This window comes from Daphnia pulicaria, chromosome 1 (assembly GCF_021234035.1).
Source record: "Daphnia pulicaria isolate SC F1-1A chromosome 1, SC_F0-13Bv2, whole genome shotgun sequence".
NCBI classification, from domain to species: Eukaryota; Metazoa; Arthropoda; class Branchiopoda; order Diplostraca; family Daphniidae; genus Daphnia; species Daphnia pulicaria.
The window spans coordinates 4,682,045-4,705,427 of record NC_060913.1 but is presented as its reverse complement, the minus strand read 5'-3'; the positions used below and the strand labels follow the sequence as shown (position 1 = coordinate 4,705,427).

At 43.0% G+C, this 23,383-nt stretch overlaps 6 protein-coding genes and 2 long non-coding RNA genes across 8 annotated transcripts; all 8 read left to right on the top strand.

Moving 5' to 3' along the window:
- The first annotated feature begins 295 nt into the window (after positions 1-295).
- Positions 296-1,872, top strand: LOC124343395. Its single transcript, XM_046796715.1, has 3 exons — positions 296-852; positions 916-1,176; positions 1,254-1,872. The coding sequence occupies exons 1-3, from the start codon at positions 308-310 to the stop codon at positions 1,510-1,512; spliced, it is 1,065 nt and encodes a 354-aa protein (XP_046652671.1). The 5' UTR covers positions 296-307; the 3' UTR covers positions 1,513-1,872.
- Positions 1,873-3,149: 1,277 nt separating this feature from the next.
- LOC124344088 lies at positions 3,150-5,257 on the top strand. The gene is made up of 5 exons (XR_006919542.1): positions 3,150-3,223; positions 3,281-3,636; positions 3,700-3,779; positions 3,849-4,371; positions 4,437-5,257. It is a non-coding gene; the product is annotated as an uncharacterized LOC124344088 (long non-coding RNA).
- Positions 5,258-5,275: 18 nt separating this feature from the next.
- On the top strand, positions 5,276-7,378 carry LOC124343605 (zinc finger protein 64-like). The gene is made up of 2 exons (XM_046797000.1): positions 5,276-5,659; positions 5,723-7,378. The coding sequence occupies exons 1-2, from the start codon at positions 5,624-5,626 to the stop codon at positions 6,437-6,439; spliced, it is 753 nt and encodes a 250-aa protein (XP_046652956.1). The 5' UTR covers positions 5,276-5,623; the 3' UTR covers positions 6,440-7,378.
- Positions 7,379-8,709: 1,331 nt separating this feature from the next.
- Positions 8,710-9,783, top strand: LOC124326615 (protein diaphanous homolog 3-like). Its single transcript, XM_046785567.1, has 4 exons — positions 8,710-8,749; positions 9,014-9,208; positions 9,270-9,385; positions 9,472-9,783. Exons 1-4 carry the CDS (start codon positions 8,710-8,712, stop codon positions 9,766-9,768), a joined length of 648 nt encoding a protein of 215 aa, XP_046641523.1. The 3' UTR covers positions 9,769-9,783.
- Positions 9,784-12,083: 2,300 nt separating this feature from the next.
- LOC124343760 (adiponectin receptor protein-like) lies at positions 12,084-13,223 on the top strand. Its single transcript, XM_046797236.1, has 3 exons — positions 12,084-12,439; positions 12,509-12,696; positions 12,775-13,223. The coding sequence occupies exons 1-3, from the start codon at positions 12,394-12,396 to the stop codon at positions 12,985-12,987; spliced, it is 447 nt and encodes a 148-aa protein (XP_046653192.1). The 5' UTR covers positions 12,084-12,393; the 3' UTR covers positions 12,988-13,223.
- Positions 13,224-14,256: 1,033 nt separating this feature from the next.
- LOC124343277 lies at positions 14,257-16,599 on the top strand. Its single transcript, XM_046796552.1, has 4 exons — positions 14,257-14,653; positions 14,922-15,579; positions 15,643-15,903; positions 15,981-16,599. The coding sequence occupies exons 1-4, from the start codon at positions 14,473-14,475 to the stop codon at positions 16,237-16,239; spliced, it is 1,359 nt and encodes a 452-aa protein (XP_046652508.1). The 5' UTR covers positions 14,257-14,472; the 3' UTR covers positions 16,240-16,599.
- A 1,483-nt stretch (positions 16,600-18,082) lies between these two features.
- Positions 18,083-19,984, top strand: LOC124344096. The gene is made up of 4 exons (XR_006919544.1): positions 18,083-18,363; positions 18,427-18,506; positions 18,576-19,098; positions 19,164-19,984. It is a non-coding gene; the product is annotated as an uncharacterized LOC124344096 (long non-coding RNA).
- Positions 19,985-20,002: 18 nt separating this feature from the next.
- Positions 20,003-22,105, top strand: LOC124343591 (zinc finger protein 64-like). Its single transcript, XM_046796974.1, has 2 exons — positions 20,003-20,386; positions 20,450-22,105. The coding sequence occupies exons 1-2, from the start codon at positions 20,351-20,353 to the stop codon at positions 21,164-21,166; spliced, it is 753 nt and encodes a 250-aa protein (XP_046652930.1). The 5' UTR covers positions 20,003-20,350; the 3' UTR covers positions 21,167-22,105.
- The last annotated feature ends 1,278 nt before the right edge of the window (positions 22,106-23,383 follow it).

The window sequence follows — 23,383 nt, the reverse complement described above, 5'->3', positions numbered from 1 at the left end:
TCTTGAGATTTAACCTTATTCTTCATTGCTTAATGTGTATTACCATGTATTACACATTAGTGACAATTAATGAAAACAGAAAGGAAAGTTTTTAAGTTGAAAAGCTCTTTAAATTTATTAGTCAGTTTATACAGATTGAGTGATTTCTTGTCTGCATGCTGTCTAATGTTCTGTTCACTTTTGTTTTACGGCAGATTATATTCCAGATGCCAATGAGGAAAACCTTGAACATCCGTGTGTTCCTGATTGTATCCAACATGAACCACTTCAAAATTTCCTATTTGAATTAGAAGAAGATACCCTTGCCATGAGCCCTGTGAACTACAATCCAAATACCGTGTATGTCATGCAGTCTCCTCACATGGCTTTGTTTCAGCAAGATACTGCAATGTGTGTGCATGTAAACTTGGCACCGTCAAACAGCTACTGCATGAAGAGCTTGCCATTTCATCCCCAGACAACACACCTTTACGAACACCAACATTGGCCAGTACCACAAATCCCTGAAACATGCTATGAAATCTACCCTGAAAGTTTGACCTTCAACCAACCTGCTGAAAGCTATGATCTTCGTCCATATTTTCCTGTTACACCATTTCTTCCAGTTGGCATTCAAGAAGAAGATGATTTTCAAGGTTTCCCTCTGAATGCCGAAAATGACTCTATGCCTGAAGATTTCATGATGTACACCGCAGAAAACGGCTCATTTTTTATTGAAAATAAGCTTTCGGAAATCTCTGCATTTGCTGACAACAACTTGTCGAATTGGGGATTCTCGCATCCTTTGGGACATGTGCTAAAGAACAAACGAGGATTGTTCGGATGTTTCACTCTTCACTCTGGAAAGGCTTGGTAAATTGGTATTAAGTATAATTTACTGTTTCTTAATAATTTGAAGTCATTTTTCTTTTCAAGTTATGTAAAATTTACGCCCTACTCAATCAAATTCTCGAGCAATCAACGTGGAGTCGCATATGTGATTGACGAAGCTGGCGTCCGTACTTGTTGGGAATCCTTCAAGTCATTCGAGGAACTGATCTCAGAGAGAGATCATAAGTGGGAAAAGATTGATCGGCATCAAGTAATCATGCAGAGACCTTGCGGCTGTGCTTCGTCGTTCTTCCATCACATGCCATCCAAAGAACTGTGGAATTCCAAGTCTGAAGAAAACATCTGGTAAATTTTCGAATACATAATCGTATAAGTTATATGGCTCTTTATCGATGACGTGTCTCTTTCTAATAATTTTGCAGCATCGAGCGAAACGGCCTGAGATTCTATTCTGCAACAAGCGAGTTAAAGAGTCTGAAACTGAATCTCGATTTGGAAACACATCAGCTAACTTCAACCCTCAAACACGTCGGCGAGCAAGATGGTCATATCTACGTCAAAAGCTGCCAGTATCGATTCAACCAGAGCGTCCATTTCAACGGTAAATCACTTCAAGTGAAGTTTCATACTCAGACGGCTCGTTTAGATAGTAATGGGAAATTGTCGCTGAGCAAACATTAAGTCGAGGGAAGGAGGGGGTTGACGTTTGCATTACTCGAGGTAGACTGATAGCAAAATTCTCTTGTTAAAACTCTTTTTTGGATTGATTTTCTAAAGCATCACTGTATAAATCCGACAACTATTTATTCCCCCGTCGTACCTAAGCGTTCCCTATTCCTCTTGGTTATTCATTGAGGCTGCATTTTCTGCAATTTTGCCAGGTAGTTTATGAATCCCCATTCCCCAGTATGATATATTGAAGATTTTCGGTTAGATGTTCTGGTTAAACTGTTTGACCTTGCACGTATTCAACGTTGCTCAAAATTAATTCCCTGTGATAACATGTTACCGATTTTCAATATACAAACGACAATTCAAAAATAAATTGCTTTTTCTTCGCGCCTGTCTACTATACACATAGCTTCCATCACCTCCATCACCTACATCACTTTCCTTAAATAAGGCCTCAGTTTCTGTTTTCTCGTAATGTAATGCCCGGCATCTTTTCAGAAATTTTCTGAATGGCTTAACAATAATCAAGCACTTGCACATGCTTTCGTCATGGTCCACCAAATAGCGGTGGAACTGCTGATTAACTCACTAGTTCCAGTGGCGATAGCAATAAAGTCAGCGCAACACACCATCGTTCTTAGCAATTTAGAGGCTTGCACTTAATCTTAGAGAAATTACCGTAATGTAAGTTTCGTTTTGTCCAATCTCTTTTTATTGGTTTGCTCGGGTCGTGGGAGGAGCTCGCGGTCTACAACTGGTGGATCAGTAGTCGTCTGCAGGCTATGCTATGGACACGCAGCTTTGCTGGTAGTGCTTGTAATCTGAGTTGACAGGAAGCAAGTTGGATCTTTTTTTACAATATTTGTATAATCGTAGACGTAGTCTGTAGAGGATATGCTCCACCACGTTCGCTGGGGGTGATGATGCAAACTGTTTACTTCATCTCCAAATTTTTGCTTTTCTTCTACGTGAGTTGAAGATCTGCCACTTCTAACTTTCCCCCTTATTCTTTAAATGCCCTCGTGTACGACCATGTGAGACCATAAATTGACCATTGAGGGACCTAATCATCAATTAAAGAGAAAATGACCACCTTCTATACTGAGACTTGATTTTCTATCTACTTGACAAGAGATGAATTTGAGAAACAATAAAAAAACATAAAAAAACAGTCTTATTTAGGGGGTTTGAAAGCCCACTATTTTTTACACTCAAATATTTCATCTCTTTTCTCTTCCTCCCTCATCATTAGGCTGTTGTTATGTCAACGGCATAGCTGGCTATTGGACAGCTTCAGCCCCTTCAAAGGTTGGCCTTTACTCTTTAGTGCCGTTGTTTCCCTTATTTTTTTTTCTTTCTATAGTATCACGGCTTTTCTCTACTTACCGTTTTAAAACCAGCCTGACAGCTATAATTGATTTTAGTAATAAGAGTCACGCACGTCCGCTTCACATTTTACCAAAAGAAACCGGGTTAACTGTCCCTGGCTGGGCTAACTGCGCATGCTTAAACAAATTTCTGTGCTTATCTCATTATTGCGATTTTTTAAATAATTAAAAGAAAACTACTTTGCTTTTTTAACAAGACTAATAGGAGCCCTTCTGTGTTGTGTCCATTACTAACTAATATGAATTCGAAATATTTATAGATGGAAGAAAAATACAACGCCAGCCTTTTGGCGGCCGGAATGCATTGTGAAGCCCAACAGTTAATTGCTGAGGTAATAATAAATTTTCTTCGATTTTTACTCAAAAATTCACGTTTTTTTCCTGATTAGGGAGTCGGTTTAGTGTTGCAATCGTACAAGTTGGACTCATACGTTCAACGTCTCGCGGAATGCCTTTTCCATTTTCATGAGAAAGTTGATGACTTGTTGGCTATCGAAGAGCAAATTGATGTCGATGTTCGCTCGCTGGAGACTTGCGCTTATTCTGCCAACACGTTTGCTGACATCTTGTCCAAGATCCAGAAGATGACCTGAGTCTTCGTCAGTATTCGAATTTGCAACAATGGGTCACTAAACTAGACGAAGAATTAGAAAAGCGTTTGGCTTCCGGTGGTGGAATTGGTGGAATTCAGGCCTGGACCCCTGCTCTTGAGGGTCGCAAAGAAGTCGACGTCGACTACACCATGGTATGTTGCATTGTTAGAAATACAAAAAAATTGATACTAATAGAAATTTTACGAAAAAAAAAGGACACCGATGCAGTGGAACTTGGCGGCCAGCCCCAGATCCGCACAATTATTCATGAAATTTGCGTTACTAACCAGACGATGTGAGTGGACTTAATCAATTTGCTTTTCTTTTATTATACGTTCTTGATTAATGTTTGTTTTTCTTTCAGGTATCTGCATCCGCCACTGCCTGAAGCTCGTACCAAGATCTATGATCTGATGTTTGATTGGCAAGCCATTGTCACGTCTTTGACTCGTATCCAGAGTACCGGTTATCAAGTTGCGCTAGATCGGCCTACTCCACAAACCTATCGAAATCTACTCACAAACATGCCAGATGGCCCGGAAGTCCTGGCTGCCGCGAGTGCCGCCTGTACTGCCATTGAGGGAAGAATGAAGGAGGTGAAAGTCTACGTCGACGACTCTTAAGGAGGATCAATCTCTCTGGCTATGAAAACACCCACAGATGGCTGCGGAGAGAAAGAACGTGGCGTCGGGACTGAAATTTTCAGGTCAACATGTTAACGACCTTCCAAGATGCTGAGGCTCCTGAACATCAATCCCGTGTGCAAATTTGGATTCAAGAGTATGAGAAGAATCGTCAGGTTTTCGTCTTCAGAACTCCAACTGTGGGTACTTTCTACTTTCTCCACCTTGTTACTAGTGCTTGGATTGCTGTCTCTTTTGATCCAGGTAAAAACGATCCTTTCATCTTCATTCGGCATTATTTTAAAATGTAATTTTGAATTTTCTTACAGATTGCCTCGTCTTCATTGCGCTATAGGTTCGTGCTTAGTCTCCTCGGCTCTGGTATCTGGATCGGTATGTTTGGCGTGGCGATGATACCGCGATCCATTTGAAACTGAAAGTTAACGTTTTAACTCATTCAAAACAGCCGAGCCACACCGCGGAACAGTCGAGTTCCGGGAGAAGATTCCGTTGCAGCTCATGCCCGTAGGCCAGTTATAACAAGAGCCAATACGTTTACCACCGGCAGTTCCATCGGCCGCGGGGATGCACCTTACAAGTGTTTGCAATGCTCCTACAACGTCAGCCGGAGGCATTTGCTGAATCAAAACCTCAGCGTCCACGGCCTGCCGCCCGTCGGCCTCCTGGACGGTGATAACTACGCGTCCAATTCGGATGCCATCGGGTCGGAAGCCGAAGCCGAAGCCGAAGCCGCCGAGGCCATTAAAATGGCGGACGACGAAGTGATGGTGGCCGCTGCTGGAGATCATTCGCCCACGCCCATCTCGGCCTGTTCGCTGTTCGCCTTCCTCGGCCGTCGCGGCCGCATCCAGCAGCAGAAGGCTACACCCACCTGGGCCAGGATCCCAACACGATCGCCCGTCTGCCGGACTCTGCCACGGTTTCGCTGCTGGACATTCCGCTGACGTGGGTGTCGCGGTGGACGAAATTTTACAAAATGTTCAAGTGCCGCCACTGCCCGCACGTCAACGTCCGCTAGAGCAACATCCAGGAGCACGAGAAGAGACACCAGACGAAGCTGGGCAGCGCTGCCGGCGACAACATGCACGCCTGCTCCATGTGCAATTACCGGTGCAACAACGCCGGCGTCTTGTCGGTCCACGTCAAAGTCCACCAGAACGTGCTGGGCATCATCCACGCCCTGGCCGATCCTTCGAGATCCGACGAGGAGCAGTTGCGCCAAGTGGCCGGAAGAATCTTGTTCGTCGCTTTCGTCGTCCGGAAGTGCCTCCCCTCAACCGAAATTGGATTTGCTGCTGGGTCGGGCCGGCGAAGACGCCAAAGGTGGCGGCGGGAAAAAAGTTGCACTTTTGCGCTCACTGCCCGGCCGGCTTCCTGGTCGAGACGGAGCTCCTGATTCACACACACACAACGCTTTCACGGAGTCAAACTGGCCTTCCGCTGTGACGTCTGCTCTTACACGGCCCGCCAAGAGAACCACCTGCTGGCCCATTGGATGGTCCACAGTCGCGAATATCAAGAAAGAACCAAGGTACTTGATTTGTTTTTCATTTTCATTTTAAATTTGAAGCTGACAGCTGATTTGATGGATTAGGTGCTGGTGGAACATCACGGCGCGTCTGAACAGCATCCGCAGCCTCGCATTTTGGCCGTCCAACCCAACAGCAGTGCGGACGAGGAGGAAGGGGCGATAGATTTGACCCGCCGGAAGGAATCGGAGGTGAAACCCAGTCAAACTGCCATCACTGCCGAAAAGACTTGGGCCAATTGCCCGCTGTGTCCGGCTCGATTCGATCCGGACAGCAAAGCGCTGAAGTACCACATCTCTCTGCACGGTGGCAACGGCCCGTTCCGCTGCCAATTCTGCATCTACGCCGTCAAGGCCCAGGACAATTTGACGAAGCATGAGAAGCTGCACCTGCACCAGACGGAAGACGAGGACGAGATGACGGCCGAGACGACGACGACGGACAACAATACGAAGCCGCTGAAACGGTTCCAGTGTTCCAAGTGCCCGTCCAGCTTCGAGATGAAGGGGCAGTTCAAAGCCCATTTTAATCTGTACGGCTCCAAGCAGCGCTACCGTTGCGACCGTTGCGACCGTTGCGACTACGCCGTCAAGTACTACACCAATTTCCTGCAGCACATGAAGAGGCACGACGAGAGCGAGACGGCCGTCGACGGAGCCGATACGACGGCCGACGAAGCCATGGACGTCGAAACCCACGAGCCACCGCCGACAACCACCGCCGTCCCGACGATTCAATTGCCCGAGCAGCCGCTGTCGACGGCCGACCGCCAACACATTTAGCTGCAGGACAAGTGTCCAGGAGAGCGTCCAGGAGCCGTTTTCTTGCCAATACTGCCCGTACAGGTGTGGCAGCCAGGAGGATCTGATCGCTCACATCGGCCATCACACGAGTCCAACGAAGCCACGGACATTTTCCGCTGCAATTTCTGCGATTTCACGGTGATGATTCTGGAGGAACTCTCCGAGCACATTGGGCTGCACTTCCAGTTGCCGGAAAGTTATTGCAGCAATGTTTGGCGGTTCCCTTTTTCCTCTCCTTATGCATCCTCTATTGCGGATGATGATGATGGGAGCCGCACGCCATTTGCCCATCAATCCGCCAAATCGATTCACGGACACGCAAGGATCACCTATCGTTTTTTCTTATTTATTTATTTTCTTTCATAGCGTCTTCTTTTCTTCTCGTGACTTTTCTTTTTCTTTGGAAATTGGAGGAGGCGGAATCGTAGGCAGGACATGACAAGAATTCTCGGTATCTTCATTTTTATCTTGTGCAAACCAAACGTAATTGTTTATCCTGCGGGATTTGGGCGTGTTTTTCTTTTTTTTTTAAGTGGCTTCGTCGTATCTATTATGCTAGGCGTCTTTGTTTTTTAATGTTTCTCTCCTTATAATATCAAATGTCGAAAGTGCAATGACTTGAAATTGTTATGGCTTCTTTGTGTTCGCCTATTTTCAACACCATAGAAGAAGAAAACGGCCTTGTTTCTTTTTTTGGGCTTGTTTTTATATCATCATTTATAACTATTATATGTTTCGGGAGAAAAACGGGTTTCTTTGTATGTTCATCACATTTCGCTATTTTAATTTTGTTCGATTTACGTTGTTTTTTTGGTTGTTGCTTTGGCCGTAAAACGAGAAGTCATCAAAACTTTTCTCATTTGTTCTCGTTTTTTTTTTAAATGAAAAGTTCAGAAGAGAAACGGGACATTTGGTTGAAAATAAAGTTGTCAAGTTGATGATGTTTTCTTCTTCATCCTTTTCGTTACCTTTCCAGAAAGAAAAAAAAGAGAGGGGAGGATAATAATTCAGGTAGACACAGGTAGAGACATCTAACATATAACTCTTTTTCTTCATTCGTCCATTGCGACAATATTTGAGGTTTGAAACAAAGAAACACGCCCATCTTTTTGGTATTTTCAAAGTAAAATAAAAGAAAAGCCGCACTGCCAAAGGTGAAGAGAGAAAAGTCAAAAAAGAGTCGGAGAGTTCTTTTATTTATTTTTTTTTTTTTTTTGACATGGAAGGAGACATTCACGATGTTTTTATGGCCGAGTTTTCTCTCTCATTTTTGTCTTTTTTTTTTAAAGCTGTATTTTGCGTAGTGAATGACGAAGACAACTGTTGACACGGGTGCGTTGTAAATGACCAAATAGGGGAACGTCCAACTGCACCTGACCTGAAAAAGACGAAAAGGAAAAAAAAGCCAACGAAACGAGAAAAAGCCAGGAATAAGAGAGAAAAAACGAATCAAATAAACCAGCAGGTGTGTGAAATTCCCCCTAATCTTAGTCCGTCTAATCTTACCACACGTCACCTTCAACGGTGCTGAGTGATTTCCATAATGAAAGCACACGTCCAACGTCGTCGGGATGGATGTTTTATCACGAAAATTCAAAAGGAAACGTCGTGAATGACTACCATAAACCGGATCAATCAAAAAGTAACGACGCCAAAAATATGATAATAATATTAACAGTAATAGACGAAAGAGAGAGAGAGAGAGATGGAAAGCGAATATAAAGATTGAATAAGTCTAAAAAACCAGCAGAAACAGAATTTGTGACTCTCTCACGCCACCCGGGGAAAGTGGTGTAATTTCGATTGGTTGGAAGTGGTGGTGGTGCCACCATCACGACCGTGTGTCCACCGTTACGTTATCTAAAATGGGTGGGATTTTCTAGGTCAATAAGGCATCCTGATGGAAACAATATTCACAAGTTGCCCTTCAAATTTATAAAAACAAGTCGAGTTGCAAAAGATTTCAGCTGGATCGAGTGGAAAGTGGAATTTGGATTCAATTTTTGTTTCTTTCATCCGATATGTACCTATTCAACGGTAAAGGAAGGAGTGCTGCTGACTAGAAAGTCCTTTTTGGGGTGGCTCGTGCAAGGTTTTCTGGGTGCGATAGCCAAGAAAACAGCGCCACTCCCATGCATAATACAGAGTAGGAAATCAACGAATTTCCGAGCTAGGAAACAAATAAGAAATAACCCCAAGTAAAAAAAAACTCGGAGCGAGTGATCAAAGAATAACAAACATACCACATCATGCGATTGGTGCTGGCTTTTGAATTGTTCGATTGGGAAGGCAAGTCACGATCCAGGCATTACCCTTGACGTTGTATACGGTATACAACGGGCCTTCACAGCAACAATGGACTCCCCTCACTTATACCATTTTTGGTTGTGGATCTATTCCGCAAAAAGACAATAGAAAGAAAAACGCCTCACGACTCTCAATCTGTTCATTGTTATCCCCCTTCTATTTTGATATGCAATCATTAAGTTCGTTCCTTCTTTGTAATTATTTCCAAATTATTTCGTTAATGCTGCACGCTGTTGTTCCCTTTAGATTACATTTTTCATATTCCATATTTCAGAAGACAATCGGAAGAAATCAAGAGCGGCGTTGGCCGCAAAAGTAGCAGTGGAAAAATCGCCCCATTTCAAGCCGGAGAGAAAAGCGGTGTCCGTTCGTCTCCAGCACCAACTAAAGTCAATCAGCCTTTAGAAATCAGTAACATGGACGCACCTGCCTGCTCCCAGGGTAATTTATTTCAATATCATATTGCATAATACACCAAGACAATTCCGGCGTTTACTTTTAGATGGCGGAGCTTCACTTCAAATGGCGGCAGGTCTAACACCTCCACCACCGCCACCTCCTCCTCCTCCGCCGCCTATGCCCAGTCACGTAATGCCAGCCATTAAAATCAATTCAGAGGTATTTTAAAAAATGTGAATTTTCTATGGGAATGCCAAAAAAAGATATAAAAGAAATGTTTGAATTTTGATGTCATCGAATAACAGGTGGGAGGTGGCTCGAATTCGTTGGGGAAAGCAGGTGGAGGAGGCAAGCACTTGCCAGGCGGGGGAGCGCCATTCAGTTACATCCCGCGTTCCGAATTTAACGTCCGCAGTTACATCCAAATCTGGTCCAACGATTTTCCCATATCACGACCGCGTCTATCATCAAGACCCGGCCCCCTCCTTCTCTTTCCGGCTTCCCCTTTTGGACGATTGCCAATCGTTTTATTTCCCCAAATGGACGAGACGATAATAAATACAAACGCGCAGACGAATTTTTGGCTTTTCCTTGTAGGCTAGGAATCAATCGACCGTTGCCGAGGCAGCGCATGCGCGCCAAACCATTTAATTATATTAATCAGCCGCCAGCCATATAGCTACAGATGCATAGTTAACAGTTATTATTTTTTTTTAAATCTGGGCTTTTGCTTATACATTAAATCTATTAAATCGCAAGAGTCTATTGTGAATTGGAGATAATAGAAAAAAAATAAAGGTGATGATGTTACTGTTTAAAATAGCGGAGCCACCTTTTTTCTTAGTGAATGGCCAAGAACCGCCGTTTTGATAAGAAAACGGGTATAGGAGAAAAGAAGGACATTTATAGGCCTCCTTACAAGTTGCAATAGAGCTGTGCTGTGCGCCTTATGAGAGCGGCGATTGTATAATAATATGGGGAAACAAAAGATTAATGCCATCTAATATATATACGACGTGCTGATGCTGGTACACAAATCAACGTAGTGTGCTGGGCGCTGCCTGCATTACGTGTCTATTAAATGCCATGGCGTTTTCCATTCGTGGCCAATGATGCGTACACGCTCCTGGCTGCTCCTTGTGTCGCCCAGTTATACAACATTCCACAATATGGCGCAATATGGACATAAATAATAAATATGGAGCAACGAGTGCGCGCACTATTGAAATGCGAGAAACCCATGCACATTGTACAAGGAAATTTTAAAATAAAAATCGGGATGCACTTAGAGTGTTGTCGGTTTGAACAGATTTTCCATATCTCTTAAATGGGAAATGATTGTCAAAGCCGAGGAGGAAATAATGATGAAGAGGGAATTTTATTTCCTGCTGCGACGCTGCGTACACGTTACATCCACTCCCTTGGCTCTTATTGTCTGCTGCCCGCGCGTTGTTGTATGAGTCGCATATCTTTTTTGACTCTGACTGAACTAGGCTATAGCGTGTTTATATACAGTGCTGGATGGATGGGAGGAGGAATATATAGAGTGAATACACACGTTTTTGATTCTATTTGTGACATTCTTAGCTCATCTTTTTCTTCTTCTTCTCCCTTTTGGCCCGGCTCTCGACTGCTGCACCCACGCACAGAGAGAGAGAGAGAGTTATATTTTCTTTCAGAGTCGAATCTCTTTTCTTCTCTCCATCTCGACAATTGAAGTCCCCATTGAGGGGGAGAAAAAAAAAGAGACCAACGGAGAAAAGAATCAAGAAAAGGCATACAAGTGCTCTAATATCAAAAGTGCAGCCGTCAGATGTATAACAGTCCTCTCAGGAGCACATAGTTTCCTAGATATATACTACCCCAGCGGCTAGACGCGGGAATATTACATGCAGCTTTTCAATGAACAGGCCAATTTTCAATCACTGACATAACATATAGAGAATTGAACCCTCCAGCTACAACACACAGTGCGCTATATATGGCGCGCTAGTCTCTGCCGAAAAGACAGACAATGACAACGACTGCTGCTGCTCATCTGCATAATACAAACAGTTCAATTTGAGAAGAATACTGGAACCACTGGGCTCGAATCAACATGCAACACATCTGAAATTGCACTCCCAAAAATATAAACAGGGTTAATAATGTGTGTTTATATAACTCCTCCTAAGCCGCAATGAGCCGTAATGCAATTACGTCTCGGAACCTACCAACGTCGAAAGAATTCCATTAAAGCCTAGACTTATTGCGTCGAAGCTACCGTTAAACAGAAGTCAACGGGTCACTAATCGTAGCTAGCACTTTAATTGACGGCTTAATCCACTCACATCCACTCACATCCACTCACATAGATTTCATATATGGTGCCTTAACCCACTGAGCCACACAGCACCTTATTATAGTTATGGTAATGGTACTATTTATATTTGTTGCGATTTGTTGCGTATGATGAAAATTGAGTTTCTGTTTAAGTAGGAAAAGAGAATAAAGGAAAAAAAAATAGATTTATTTAATAAGTTGTCTTAATTTTTATATTCTATTGTTAAATTTAACGGGGTAGTCCTTTATCGAGTCAGCTATCGCATTTGGTTCAAATCCTTGCAAAAGCATTGAAACTTTTTTCAATTCAAATTTGTATTTAAAGGTTACGTTTAATATTTTTATTGTCTTTCACAATATGAAAATACAATTTGTGTTTATTTCATGGCCTAATTATTCTATTCTTATTTTTATTTGAACGGGGATCGATTCGGGACGAGTTTTGTTCCTAGAGGACAGGAGCAACAGAAATTTCCGTCGTCTGCAACTATACGCCATCTGTTACTGTTAGCAACAGCCACATCAAAATTATCATCAAAACTGGCAAAATTTGAACCCATCTCATTGGCTTTGTCGCATTTGTGTCAGTCTCGCTGTCTACACGCTGATATGGTCTGAACCGGTCTGAACTGCAAACGGCCGCAAACGGAAGAACGATTGGTTTTTGCTACTTTCTTCGCCTGAGCCATCCTGTGTTTGGGATTGTCTTGCACTTATCACACTCTGCATTGCCATTCTGAATGTGTGGGCAAACTCTTTTCAAAGTTGGATTATTACGTCAGAATACCTTTCCTCATCCTGAGCTCTACCACACCACTGCCTGATGCCTACTGCCAATATCAGCTCAAAGTCACCTAACTGTGGCCACCATATTTCGGGTCTCGGCTGGTGCCATTACAACTTCCATGGTGGATAAATTTGGCGAACCTAAATACCGACCCTTCAGAGCAGGTACTGCCCATTTTTCGCATGTTTCATTTGTTTGATCGATATTTTACGATGATTTTTTTTTTGCAACAGGGATTTTCATCGCTTTTGGCTTGAGTGGTGCCATTCCGGCCGTTCATTACGCATGTTATGGAAGGCTGGGTAAACGTCGTCTCTTACGCCTCTCTCGGATGGCTGATTCTAATGGCAGCACTTACATTCTGGGAGCCCTCCTGTCCTGTATACCAGAATGTTACTTCCCTGGAAAATGTGATATCTGGGTACGTTCATTTTTTATTAAATTTCCACCTTCCAATTTCCTCATTTTGCTACCACTTTCTAATTGGTTTTCATTGCAGTTTCAAAGCCATAAAATATTTCACGTTTTGGTGATAGCCGCAGCTTTTGTACACTACCAAGGCATTTCCGAGATGGCAGTTTATAGACTGACGAACAATCAGTGGCTACCAAAATTAGTTAAATTACAGTCCGCTGAAAACAAAAGAAAAAAAGAAAGAAAAAAAATCCCTCTTCTCTTCCACCCATTTATTCCTTGCTGCTTTGTTTACTAAAATTTTTCCTCGAAAATTCTGTTTTACGGTGAGGTAGGGAGTTTATGAATTATTTATGGGCACGATGGAAATGGTTCTCGCACAGAGAGAAAAAAAACTATTCTTCGATCCATGAAGTGCCTTTCAAAATTCAAATTATACATCTCGGTAGCTTCAGTACGTCACTTATATATAGATTCCCAATCTTCTTCTTTCCGGAAACAATGCGGAAGTGGACAAAAAATATTATTTTTAGTCACGGCATCTTTAAAGTTTAAACATTAAAAAAACATCATTATTCATTAAACTTAAAAAAATTCTTTTTTAAGTCTTGGGAAATTAAATGTGGAAAGTTGGTAGTATTTTGAGAAGCATTTTAAGTGGAATTAAATTTTTATTCAAACATTTTTTTAAAAGAATAAGAAATTCTTTTTTTGTGTGAAGGAGAAGTCTTTCGGTTATTTTATTTACGAATACGAATAGTAGTTTGTTTTGAACTGATAGATGGCGTTGTGTGTTGTGTTTTTCAATTTTCATACGAAATAATCTAGAATGCAATTTTGAAATTGAAATTCGACAGGAAATCTTCGATATCTTGTAATCAGTGAACCTTTAGTTTCTGTTTGTCATTCTTCTGAATTCTGATACGAAACTCAAAATGCTCAACACTGGGTGAATATTGCGCTTTTAAAATTCATTTTTTGTCAGTCACCTAATTTATGATGTCGTCTGAAAGGAAACTCACCGGCCGCACCATTTTCTGGAGCCAGCAGGGGTATTAGAAAAGCAATTGCATTGAAAGCAGCTAAAGATGGAGGTAATGTTGTGATTGCCGCCAAAACTGCTGAGCCACATCCAAAATTGCCAGGCACCATCTACACGGCAGCTAAAGAGCGTATGTAAATTACATTTCCATGACATAATCGGATAATCAATAGCTGTTTCATGCATTTACATTTCTTTAGTTGAGGCTGCTGGAGGAAAATGCCTCCCATGCATTGTGGATGTCAGGGATGAATTCGAGATCCAAACAGCTGTTGAAACTGCTGTTAAAACATTAGGTGGTTTTGATATTTTTGTCAACAATGATTCGGCCATTTCCTCACTGGTACGGTTCTTTGAAGTTTTGTTTTCTATTGCCACAAAATGAGGGACTAGAGAGGAAGTAAAGCTAAGAAGACTGCTAAGTGTAAAAGTTAAATAGCTAGAATTAAAAAATTAAATGCAATAACAAAGTGTTGAAATAAGCCATCAATATTTTTAGGTAATTCTTATAATGCCCGATTATCAAATCTCAACTGTTTGGCAATCAAGAAATTTCACATCCGGTTCAACAGCCAATCAGAGGGCCCCTCGAAATATCAAGGTCGTAGGAAGGAAACCGTAGGACAAAGAAATTTGATTCGGCCTCGAGACACACGTGAGGAAGGTTGTCTTAGGTCGTCGTTGATAATTGTATTGTTTTTGTTATCAATTTAATTTGCGGTTTCGGTCGTTAATTCTACCATGTCGTTAGCCATTGCTTCTCCTAGACTAGTCCGTATTCTTGATGCCAACTCTAATCCCATCGATGTTTGGGTGGATGAATTTTCGTTTTGTTTGGGTAAATATTTGCGTGAACTAGAGGCGCAAAATGAAAGTGACCAGCAAGTAAATGAAATTTATCCTTCTGAATATTATTCCTCAGGTTTGTTCAGACATTCATTTCTTTAATCTGTATTAATAAGTGTTCAAACAGTGTTTTTATAAGCACAATTTCTATCTTGAGATTTAACCTTATTCTTCATTGCTTAATGTGTATTACCATGTATTACACATTAGTGACAATTAATGAAAACAGAAAGGAAAGTTTTTAAGTTGAAAAGCTCTTTAAATTTATTAGTCAGTTTATACAGATTGAGTGATTTCTTGTCTGCATGCTGTCTAATGTTCTGTTCACTTTTGTTTTACGGCAGATTATATTCCAGATGCCAATGAGGAAAACCTTGAACATCCGTGTGTTCCTGATTGTATCCAACATGAACCACTTCAAAATTTCCTATTTGAATTAGAAGAAGACACCCTTGCCATGAGCCCTGTGAACTACAATCCAAATACCGTGTATGTCATGCAGTCTCCTCACATGGCTTTGTTTCAGCAAGATACTGCAATGTGTGTGCATGTAAACTTGGCACCGTCAAACAGCTACTGCATGAAGAGCTTGCCATTTCATCCCCAGACAACACACCTTTACGAACACCAACATTGGCCAGTACCACAAATCCCTGAAACATGCTATGAAATCTACCCTGAAAGTTTGACCTTCAACCAACCTGCTGAAAGCTATGATCTTCGTCCATATTTTCCTGTTACACCATTTCTTCCAGTTGGCATTCAAGAAGAAGATGATTTTCAAGGTTTCCCTCTGAATGCCGAAAATGACTCTATGCCTGAAGATTTCATGATGTACACCGCAGAAAACGGCTCATTTTTTATTGAAAATAAGCTTTCGGAAATCTCTGCATTTGCTGACAACAACTTGTCGAATTGGGGATTCTCGCATCCTTTGGGACATGTGCTAAAGAACAAACGAGGATTGTTCGGATGTTTCACTCTTCACTCTGGAAAGGCTTGGTAAATTGGTATTAAGTATAATTTACTGTTTCTTAATAATTTGAAGTCATTTTTCTTTTCAAGTTATGTAAAATTTACGCCCTACTCAATCAAATTCTCGAGCAATCAACGTGGAGTCGCATATGTGATTGACGAAGCTGGCGTCCGTACTTGTTGGGAATCCTTCAAGTCATTCGAGGAACTGATCTCAGAGAGAGATCATAAGTGGGAAAAGATTGATCGGCATCAAGTAATCATGCAGAGACCTTGCGGCTGTGCTTCGTCGTTCTTCCATCACATGCCATCCAAAGAACTGTGGAATTCCAAGTCTGAAGAAAACATCTGGTAAATTTTCGAATACATAATCGTATAAGTTATATGGCTCTTTATCGATGACGTGTCTCTTTCTAATAATTTTGCAGCATCGAGCGAAACGGCCTGAGATTCTATTCTGCAACAAGCGAGTTAAAGAGTCTGAAACTGAATCTCGATTTGGAAACACATCAGCTAACTTCAACCCTCAAACACGTCGGCGAGCAAGATGGTCATATCTACGTCAAAAGCTGCCAGTATCGATTCAACCAGAGCGTCCATTTCAACGGTAAATCACTTCAAGTGAAGTTTCATACTCAGACGGCTCGTTTAGATAGTAATGGGAAATTGTCGCTGAGCAAACATTAAGTCGAGGGAAGGAGGGGGTTGACGTTTGCATTACTCGAGGTAGACTGATAGCAAAATTCTCTTGTTAAAACTCTTTTTTGGATTGATTTTCTAAAGCATCACTGTATAAATCCGACAACTATTTATTCCCCCGTCGTACCTAAGCGTTCCCTATTCCTCTTGGTTATTCATTGAGGCTGCATTTTCTGCAATTTTGCCAGGTAGTTTATGAATCCCCATTCCCCAGTATGATATATTGAAGATTTTCGGTTAGATGTTCTGGTTAAACTGTTTGACCTTGCACGTATTCAACGTTGCTCAAAATTAATTCCCTGTGATAACATGTTACCGATTTTCAATATACAAACGACAATTCAAAAATAAATTGCTTTTTCTTCGCGCCTGTCTACTATACACATAGCTTCCATCACCTCCATCACCTACATCACTTTCCTTAAATAAGGCCTCAGTTTCTGTTTTCTCGTAATGTAATGCCCGGCATCTTTTCAGAAATTTTCTGAATGGCTTAACAATAATCAAGCACTTGCACATGCTTTCGTCATGGTCCACCAAATAGCGGTGGAACTGCTGATTAACTCACTAGTTCCAGTGGCGATAGCAATAAAGTCAGCGCAACACACCATCGTTCTTAGCAATTTAGAGGCTTGCACTTAATCTTAGAGAAATTACCGTAATGTAAGTTTCGTTTTGTCCAATCTCTTTTTATTGGTTTGCTCGGGTCGTGGGAGGAGCTCGCGGTCTACAACTGGTGGATCAGTAGTCGTCTGCAGGCTATGCTATGGACACGCAGCTTTGCTGGTAGTGCTTGTAATCTGAGTTGACAGGAAGCAAGTTGGATCTTTTTTTACAATATTTGTATAATCGTAGACGTAGTCTGTAGAGGATATGCTCCACCACGTTCGCTGGGGGTGATGATGCAAACTGTTTACTTCATCTCCAAATTTTTGCTTTTCTTCTACGTGAGTTGAAGATCTGCCACTTCTAACTTTCCCCCTTATTCTTTAAATGCCCTCGTGTACGACCATGTGAGACCATAAATTGACCATTGAGGGACCTAATCATCAATTAAAGAGAAAATGACCACCTTCTATACTGAGACTTGATTTTCTATCTACTTGACAAGAGATGAATTTGAGAAACAATAAAAAAACATAAAAAAACAGTCTTATTTAGGGGGTTTGAAAGCCCACTATTTTTTACACTCAAATATTTCATCTCTTTTCTCTTCCTCCCTCATCATTAGGCTGTTGCTATGTCAACGGCATAGCTGGCTATTGGACAGCTTCAGCCCCTTCAAAGGTTGGCCTTTACTCTTTAGTGCCGTTGTTTCCCTTATTTTTTTTTCTTTCTATAGTATCACGGCTTTTCTCTACTTACCGTTTTAAAACCAGCCTGACAGCTATAATTGATTTTAGTAATAAGAGTCACGCACGTCCGCTTCACATTTTACCAAAAGAAACCGGGTTAACTGTCCCTGGCTGGGCTAACTGCGCATGCTTAAACAAATGTCTGTGCTTATCTCATTATTGCGATTTTTTAAATGATTAAAAGAAAACTACTTTGCTTTTTTAACAAGACTAATAGGAGCCCTTCTGTGTTGTGTCCATTACTAACTAATATGAATTCGAAATATTTATAGATGGAAGAAAAATACAACGCCAGCCTTTTGGCGGCCGGAATGCATTGTGAAGCCCAACAGTTAATTGCTGAGGTAATAATAAATTTTCTTCGATTTTTACTCAAAAATTCACGTTTTTTTTCTGATTAGGGAGTCGGTTTAGTGTTGCAATCGTACAAGTTGGACTCATACGTTCAAAGTCTCGCGGAATGCCTTTTCCATTTTCATGAGAAAGTTGATGACTTGTTGGCTATCGAAGAGCAAATTGATGTCGATGTTCGCTCGCTGGAGACTTGCGCTTATTCTGCCAACACGTTTGCTGACATCTTGTCCAAGATCCAGAAGATGACCTGAGTCTTCGTCAGTATTCGAATTTGCAACAATGGGTCACTAAACTAGACGAAGAATTAGAAAAGCGTTTGGCTTCCGGTGGTGGAATTGGTGGAATTCAGGCCTGGACCCCTGCTCTTGAGGGTCGCAAAGAAGTCGACGTCGACTACACCATGGTATGTTGCATTGTTAGAAATACAAAAAAATTGATACTAATAGAAATTTTACGAAAAAAAAAGGACACCGATGCAGTGGAACTTGGCGGCCAGCCCCAGATCCGCACAATTATTCATGAAATTTGCGTTACTAACCAGACGATGTGAGTGGACTTAATCAATTTGCTTTTCTTTTATTATACGTTCTTGATTAATGTTTGTTTTTCTTTCAGGTATCTGCATCCGCCACTGCCTGAAGCTCGTACCAAGATCTATGATCTGATGTTTGATTGGCAAGCCATTGTCACGTCTTTGACTCGTATCCAGAGTACCGGTTATCAAGTTGCGCTAGATCGGCCTACTCCACAAACCTATCGAAATCTACTCACAAACATGCCAGATGGCCCGGAAGTCCTGGCTGCCGCGAGTGCCGCCTGTACTGCCATTGAGGGAAGAATGAAGGAGGTGAAAGTCTACGTCGACGACTCTTAAGGAGGATCAATCTCTCTGGCTATGAAAACACCCACAGATGGCTGCGGAGAGAAAGAACGTGGCGTCGGGACTGAAATTTTCAGGTCAACATGTTAACGACCTTCCAAGATGCTGAGGCTCCTGAACATCAATCCCGTGTGCAAATTTGGATTCAAGAGTATGAGAAGAATCGTCAGGTTTTCGTCTTCAGAACTCCAACTGTGGGTACTTTCTACTTTCTCCACCTTGTTACTAGTGCTTGGATTGCTGTCTCTTTTGATCCAGGTAAAAACGATCCTTTCATCTTCATTCGGCATTATTTTAAAATGTAATTTTGAATTTTCTTACAGATTGCCTCGTCTTCATTGCGCTATAGGTTCGTGCTTAGTCTCCTCGGCTCTGGTATCTGGATCGGTATGTTTGGCGTGGCGATGATACCGCGATCCATTTGAAACTGAAAGTTAACGTTTTAACTCATTCAAAACAGCCGAGCCACACCGCGGAACAGTCGAGTTCCGGGAGAAGATTCCGTTGCAGCTCATGCCCGTAGGCCAGTTATAACAAGAGCCAATACGTTTACCACCGGCAGTTCCATCGGCCGCGGGGATGCACCTTACAAGTGTTTGCAATGCTCCTACAACGTCAGCCGGAGGCATTTGCTGAATCAAAACCTCAGCGTCCACGGCCTGCCGCCCGTCGGCCTCCTGGACGGTGATAACTACGCGTCCAATTCGGATGCCATCGGGTCGGAAGCCGAAGCCGAAGCCGAAGCCGCCGAGGCCATTAAAATGGCGGACGACGAAGTGATGGTGGCCGCTGCTGGAGATCATTCGCCCACGCCCATCTCGGCCTGTTCGCTGTTCGCCTTCCTCGGCCGTCGCGGCCGCATCCAGCAGCAGAAGGCTACACCCACCTGGGCCAGGATCCCAACACGATCGCCCGTCTGCCGGACTCTGCCACGGTTTCGCTGCTGGACATTCCGCTGACGTGGGTGTCGCGGTGGACGAAATTTTACAAAATGTTCAAGTGCCGCCACTGCCCGCACGTCAACGTCCGCTAGAGCAACATCCAGGAGCACGAGAAGAGACACCAGACGAAGCTGGGCAGCGCTGCCGGCGACAACATGCACGCCTGCTCCATGTGCAATTACCGGTGCAACAACGCCGGCGTCTTGTCGGTCCACGTCAAAGTCCACCAGAACGTGCTGGGCATCATCCACGCCCTGGCCGATCCTTCGAGATCCGACGAGGAGCAGTTGCGCCAAGTGGCCGGAAGAATCTTGTTCGTCGCTTTCGTCGTCCGGAAGTGCCTCCCCTCAACCGAAATTGGATTTGCTGCTGGGTCGGGCCGGCGAAGACGCCAAAGGTGGCGGCGGGAAAAAAGTTGCACTTTTGCGCTCACTGCCCGGCCGGCTTCCTGGTCGAGACGGAGCTCCTGATTCACACACACACAACGCTTTCACGGAGTCAAACTGGCCTTCCGCTGTGACGTCTGCTCTTACACGGCCCGCCAAGAGAACCACCTGCTGGCCCATTGGATGGTCCACAGTCGCGAATATCAAGAAAGAACCAAGGTACTTGATTTGTTTTTCATTTTCATTTTAAATTTGAAGCTGACAGCTGATTTGATGGATTAGGTGCTGGTGGAACATCACGGCGCGTCTGAACAGCATCCGCAGCCTCGCATTTTGGCCGTCCAACCCAACAGCAGTGCGGACGAGGAGGAAGGGGCGATAGATTTGACCCGCCGGAAGGAATCGGAGGTGAAACCCAGTCAAACTGCCATCACTGCCGAAAAGACTTGGGCCAATTGCCCGCTGTGTCCGGCTCGATTCGATCCGGACAGCAAAGCGCTGAAGTACCACATCTCTCTGCACGGTGGCAACGGCCCGTTCCGCTGCCAATTCTGCATCTACGCCGTCAAGGCCCAGGACAATTTGACGAAGCATGAGAAGCTGCACCTGCACCAGACGGAAGACGAGGACGAGATGACGGCCGAGACGACGACGACGGACAACAATACGAAGCCGCTGAAACGGTTCCAGTGTTCCAAGTGCCCGTCCAGCTTCGAGATGAAGGGGCAGTTCAAAGCCCATTTTAATCTGTACGGCTCCAAGCAGCGCTACCGTTGCGACCGTTGCGACCGTTGCGACTACGCCGTCAAGTACTACACCAATTTCCTGCAGCACATGAAGAGGCACGACGAGAGCGAGACGGCCGTCGACGGAGCCGATACGACGGCCGACGAAGCCATGGACGTCGAAACCCACGAGCCACCGCCGACAACCACCGCCGTCCCGACGATTCAATTGCCCGAGCAGCCGCTGTCGACGGCCGACCGCCAACACATTTAGCTGCAGGACAAGTGTCCAGGAGAGCGTCCAGGAGCCGTTTTCTTGCCAATACTGCCCGTACAGGTGTGGCAGCCAGGAGGATCTGATCGCTCACATCGGCCATCACACGAGTCCAACGAAGCCACGGACATTTTCCGCTGCAATTTCTGCGATTTCACGGTGATGATTCTGGAGGAACTCTCCGAGCACATTGGGCTGCACTTCCAGTTGCCGGAAAGTTATTGCAGCAATGTTTGGCGGTTCCCTTTTTCCTCTCCTTATGCATCCTCTATTGCGGATGATGATGATGGGAGCCGCACGCCATTTGCCCATCAATCCGCCAAATCGATTCACGGACACGCAAGGATCACCTATCGTTTTTTCTTATTTATTTATTTTCTTTCATAGCGTCTTCTTTTCTTCTCGTGACTTTTCTTTTTCTTTGGAAATTGGAGGAGGCGGAATCGTAGGCAGGACATGACAAGAATTCTCGGTATCTTCATTTTTATCTTGTGCAAACCAAACGTAATTGTTTATCCTGCGGGATTTGGGCGTGTTTTTCTTTTTTTTTTAAGTGGCTTCGTCGTATCTATTATGCTAGGCGTCTTTGTTTTTTAATGTTTCTCTCCTTATAATATCAAATGTCGAAAGTGCAATGACTTGAAATTGTTATGGCTTCTTTGTGTTCGCCTATTTTCAACACCATAGAAGAAGAAAACGGCCTTGTTTCTTTTTTTGGGCTTGTTTTTATATCATCATTTATAACTATTATATGTTTCGGGAGAAAAACGGGTTTCTTTGTATGTTCATCACATTTCGCTATTTTAATTTTGTTCGATTTACGTTGTTTTTTTGGTTGTTGCTTTGGCCGTAAAACGAGAAGTCATCAAAACTTTTCTCATTTGTTCTCGTTTTTTTTTTAAATGAAAAGTTCAGAAGAGAAACGGGACATTTGGTTGAAAATAAAGTTGTCAAGTTGATGATGTTTTCTTCTTCATCCTTTTCGTTACCTTTCCAGAAAGAAAAAAAAGAGAGGGGAGGATAATAATTCAGGTAGACACAGGTAGAGACATCTAACATATAACTCTTTTTCTTCATTCGTCCATTGCGACAATATTTGAGGTTTGAAACAAAGAAACACGCCCATCTTTTTGGTATTTTCAAAGTAAAATAAAAGAAAAGCCGCACTGCCAAAGGTGAAGAGAGAAAAGTCAAAAAAGAGTCGGAGAGTTCTTTTATTTATTTATTTTTTTTTTTTGACATGGAAGGAGACATTCACGATGTTTTTATGGCCGAGTTTTCTCTCTCATTTTTGTCTTTTTTTTTTAAAGCTGTATTTTGCGTAGTGAATGACGAAGACAACTGTTGACACGGGTGCGTTGTAAATGACCAAATAGGGGAACGTCCAACTGCACCTGACCTGAAAAAGACGAAAAGGAAAAAAAAGCCAACGAAACGAGAAAAAGCCAGGAATAAGAGAGAAAAAACGAATCAAATAAACCAGCAGGTGTGTGAAATTCCCCCTAATCTTAGTCCGTCTAATCTTACCACACGTCACCTTCAACGGTGCTGAGTGATTTCCATAATGAAAGCACACGTCCAACGTCGTCGGGATGGATGTTTTATCACGAAAATTCAAAAGGAAACGTCGTGAATGACTACCATAAACCGGATCAATCAAAAAGTAACGACGCCAAAAATATGATAATAATATTAACAGTAATAGACGAAAGAGAGAGAGAGAGAGATGGAAAGCGAATATAAAGATTGAATAAGTCTAAAAAACCAGCAGAAACAGAATTTGTGACTCTCTCACGCCACCCGGGGAAAGTGGTGTAATTTCGATTGGTTGGAAGTGGTGGTGGTGCCACCATCACGACCGTGTGTCCACCGTTACGTTATCTAAAATGGGTGGGATTTTCTAGGTCAATAAGGCATCCTGATGGAAACAATATTCACAAGTTGCCCTTCAAATTTATAAAAACAAGTCGAGTTGCAAAAGATTTCAGCTGGATCGAGTGGAAAGTGGAATTTGGATTCAATTTTTGTTTCTTTCATCCGATATGTACCTATTCAACGGTAAAGGAAGGAGTGCTGCTGACTAGAAAGTCCTTTTTGGGGTGGCTCGTGCAAGGTTTTCTGGGTGCGATAGCCAAGAAAACAGCGCCACTCCCATGCATAATACAGAGTAGGAAATCAACGAATTTCCGAGCTAGGAAACAAATAAGAAATAACCCC

What these genes read in the sequence shown, in the direction of transcription:
- LOC124343605 (XM_046797000.1), top strand. Translation starts at nt 5,624, where the DNA reads ATGGTCCACAGTCGCGAATATCAAGAAAGAACCAAG. An exon ending in AATATCAAGAAAGAACCAAG is followed by an intron (nt 5,660 to 5,722) that starts GTACTTGATTTG and finishes TTGATGGATTAG; the next exon opens with GTGCTGGTGGAACATCACGG.
- LOC124326615 (XM_046785567.1), top strand. Translation starts at nt 8,710, where the DNA reads ATGCGATTGGTGCTGGCTTTTGAATTGTTCGATTGGGAAG. An exon ending in CGCACCTGCCTGCTCCCAGG is followed by an intron (nt 9,209 to 9,269) that starts GTAATTTATTTC and finishes GTTTACTTTTAG; the next exon opens with ATGGCGGAGCTTCACTTCAA. An exon ending in CCATTAAAATCAATTCAGAG is followed by an intron (nt 9,386 to 9,471) that starts GTATTTTAAAAA and finishes ATCGAATAACAG; the next exon opens with GTGGGAGGTGGCTCGAATTC.
- LOC124343760 (XM_046797236.1), top strand. Translation starts at nt 12,394, where the DNA reads ATGGTGGATAAATTTGGCGAACCTAAATACCGACCCTTCAGAGCAG. An exon ending in ATACCGACCCTTCAGAGCAG is followed by an intron (nt 12,440 to 12,508) that starts GTACTGCCCATT and finishes TTTTTGCAACAG; the next exon opens with GGATTTTCATCGCTTTTGGC. An exon ending in CTGGAAAATGTGATATCTGG is followed by an intron (nt 12,697 to 12,774) that starts GTACGTTCATTT and finishes TTTTCATTGCAG; the next exon opens with TTTCAAAGCCATAAAATATT.
- LOC124343395 (XM_046796715.1), top strand. Translation starts at nt 308, where the DNA reads ATGAGCCCTGTGAACTACAATCCAAATACCGTGTATGTCATGCAGTCT. An exon ending in CTTCACTCTGGAAAGGCTTG is followed by an intron (nt 853 to 915) that starts GTAAATTGGTAT and finishes TTTCTTTTCAAG; the next exon opens with TTATGTAAAATTTACGCCCT. An exon ending in AAGTCTGAAGAAAACATCTG is followed by an intron (nt 1,177 to 1,253) that starts GTAAATTTTCGA and finishes ATAATTTTGCAG; the next exon opens with CATCGAGCGAAACGGCCTGA.
- LOC124343591 (XM_046796974.1), top strand. Translation starts at nt 20,351, where the DNA reads ATGGTCCACAGTCGCGAATATCAAGAAAGAACCAAG. An exon ending in AATATCAAGAAAGAACCAAG is followed by an intron (nt 20,387 to 20,449) that starts GTACTTGATTTG and finishes TTGATGGATTAG; the next exon opens with GTGCTGGTGGAACATCACGG.
- LOC124343277 (XM_046796552.1), top strand. Translation starts at nt 14,473, where the DNA reads ATGTCGTTAGCCATTGCTTCTCCTAGACTAGTCCGTATTCTTGATGCC. An exon ending in CTTCACTCTGGAAAGGCTTG is followed by an intron (nt 15,580 to 15,642) that starts GTAAATTGGTAT and finishes TTTCTTTTCAAG; the next exon opens with TTATGTAAAATTTACGCCCT. An exon ending in AAGTCTGAAGAAAACATCTG is followed by an intron (nt 15,904 to 15,980) that starts GTAAATTTTCGA and finishes ATAATTTTGCAG; the next exon opens with CATCGAGCGAAACGGCCTGA.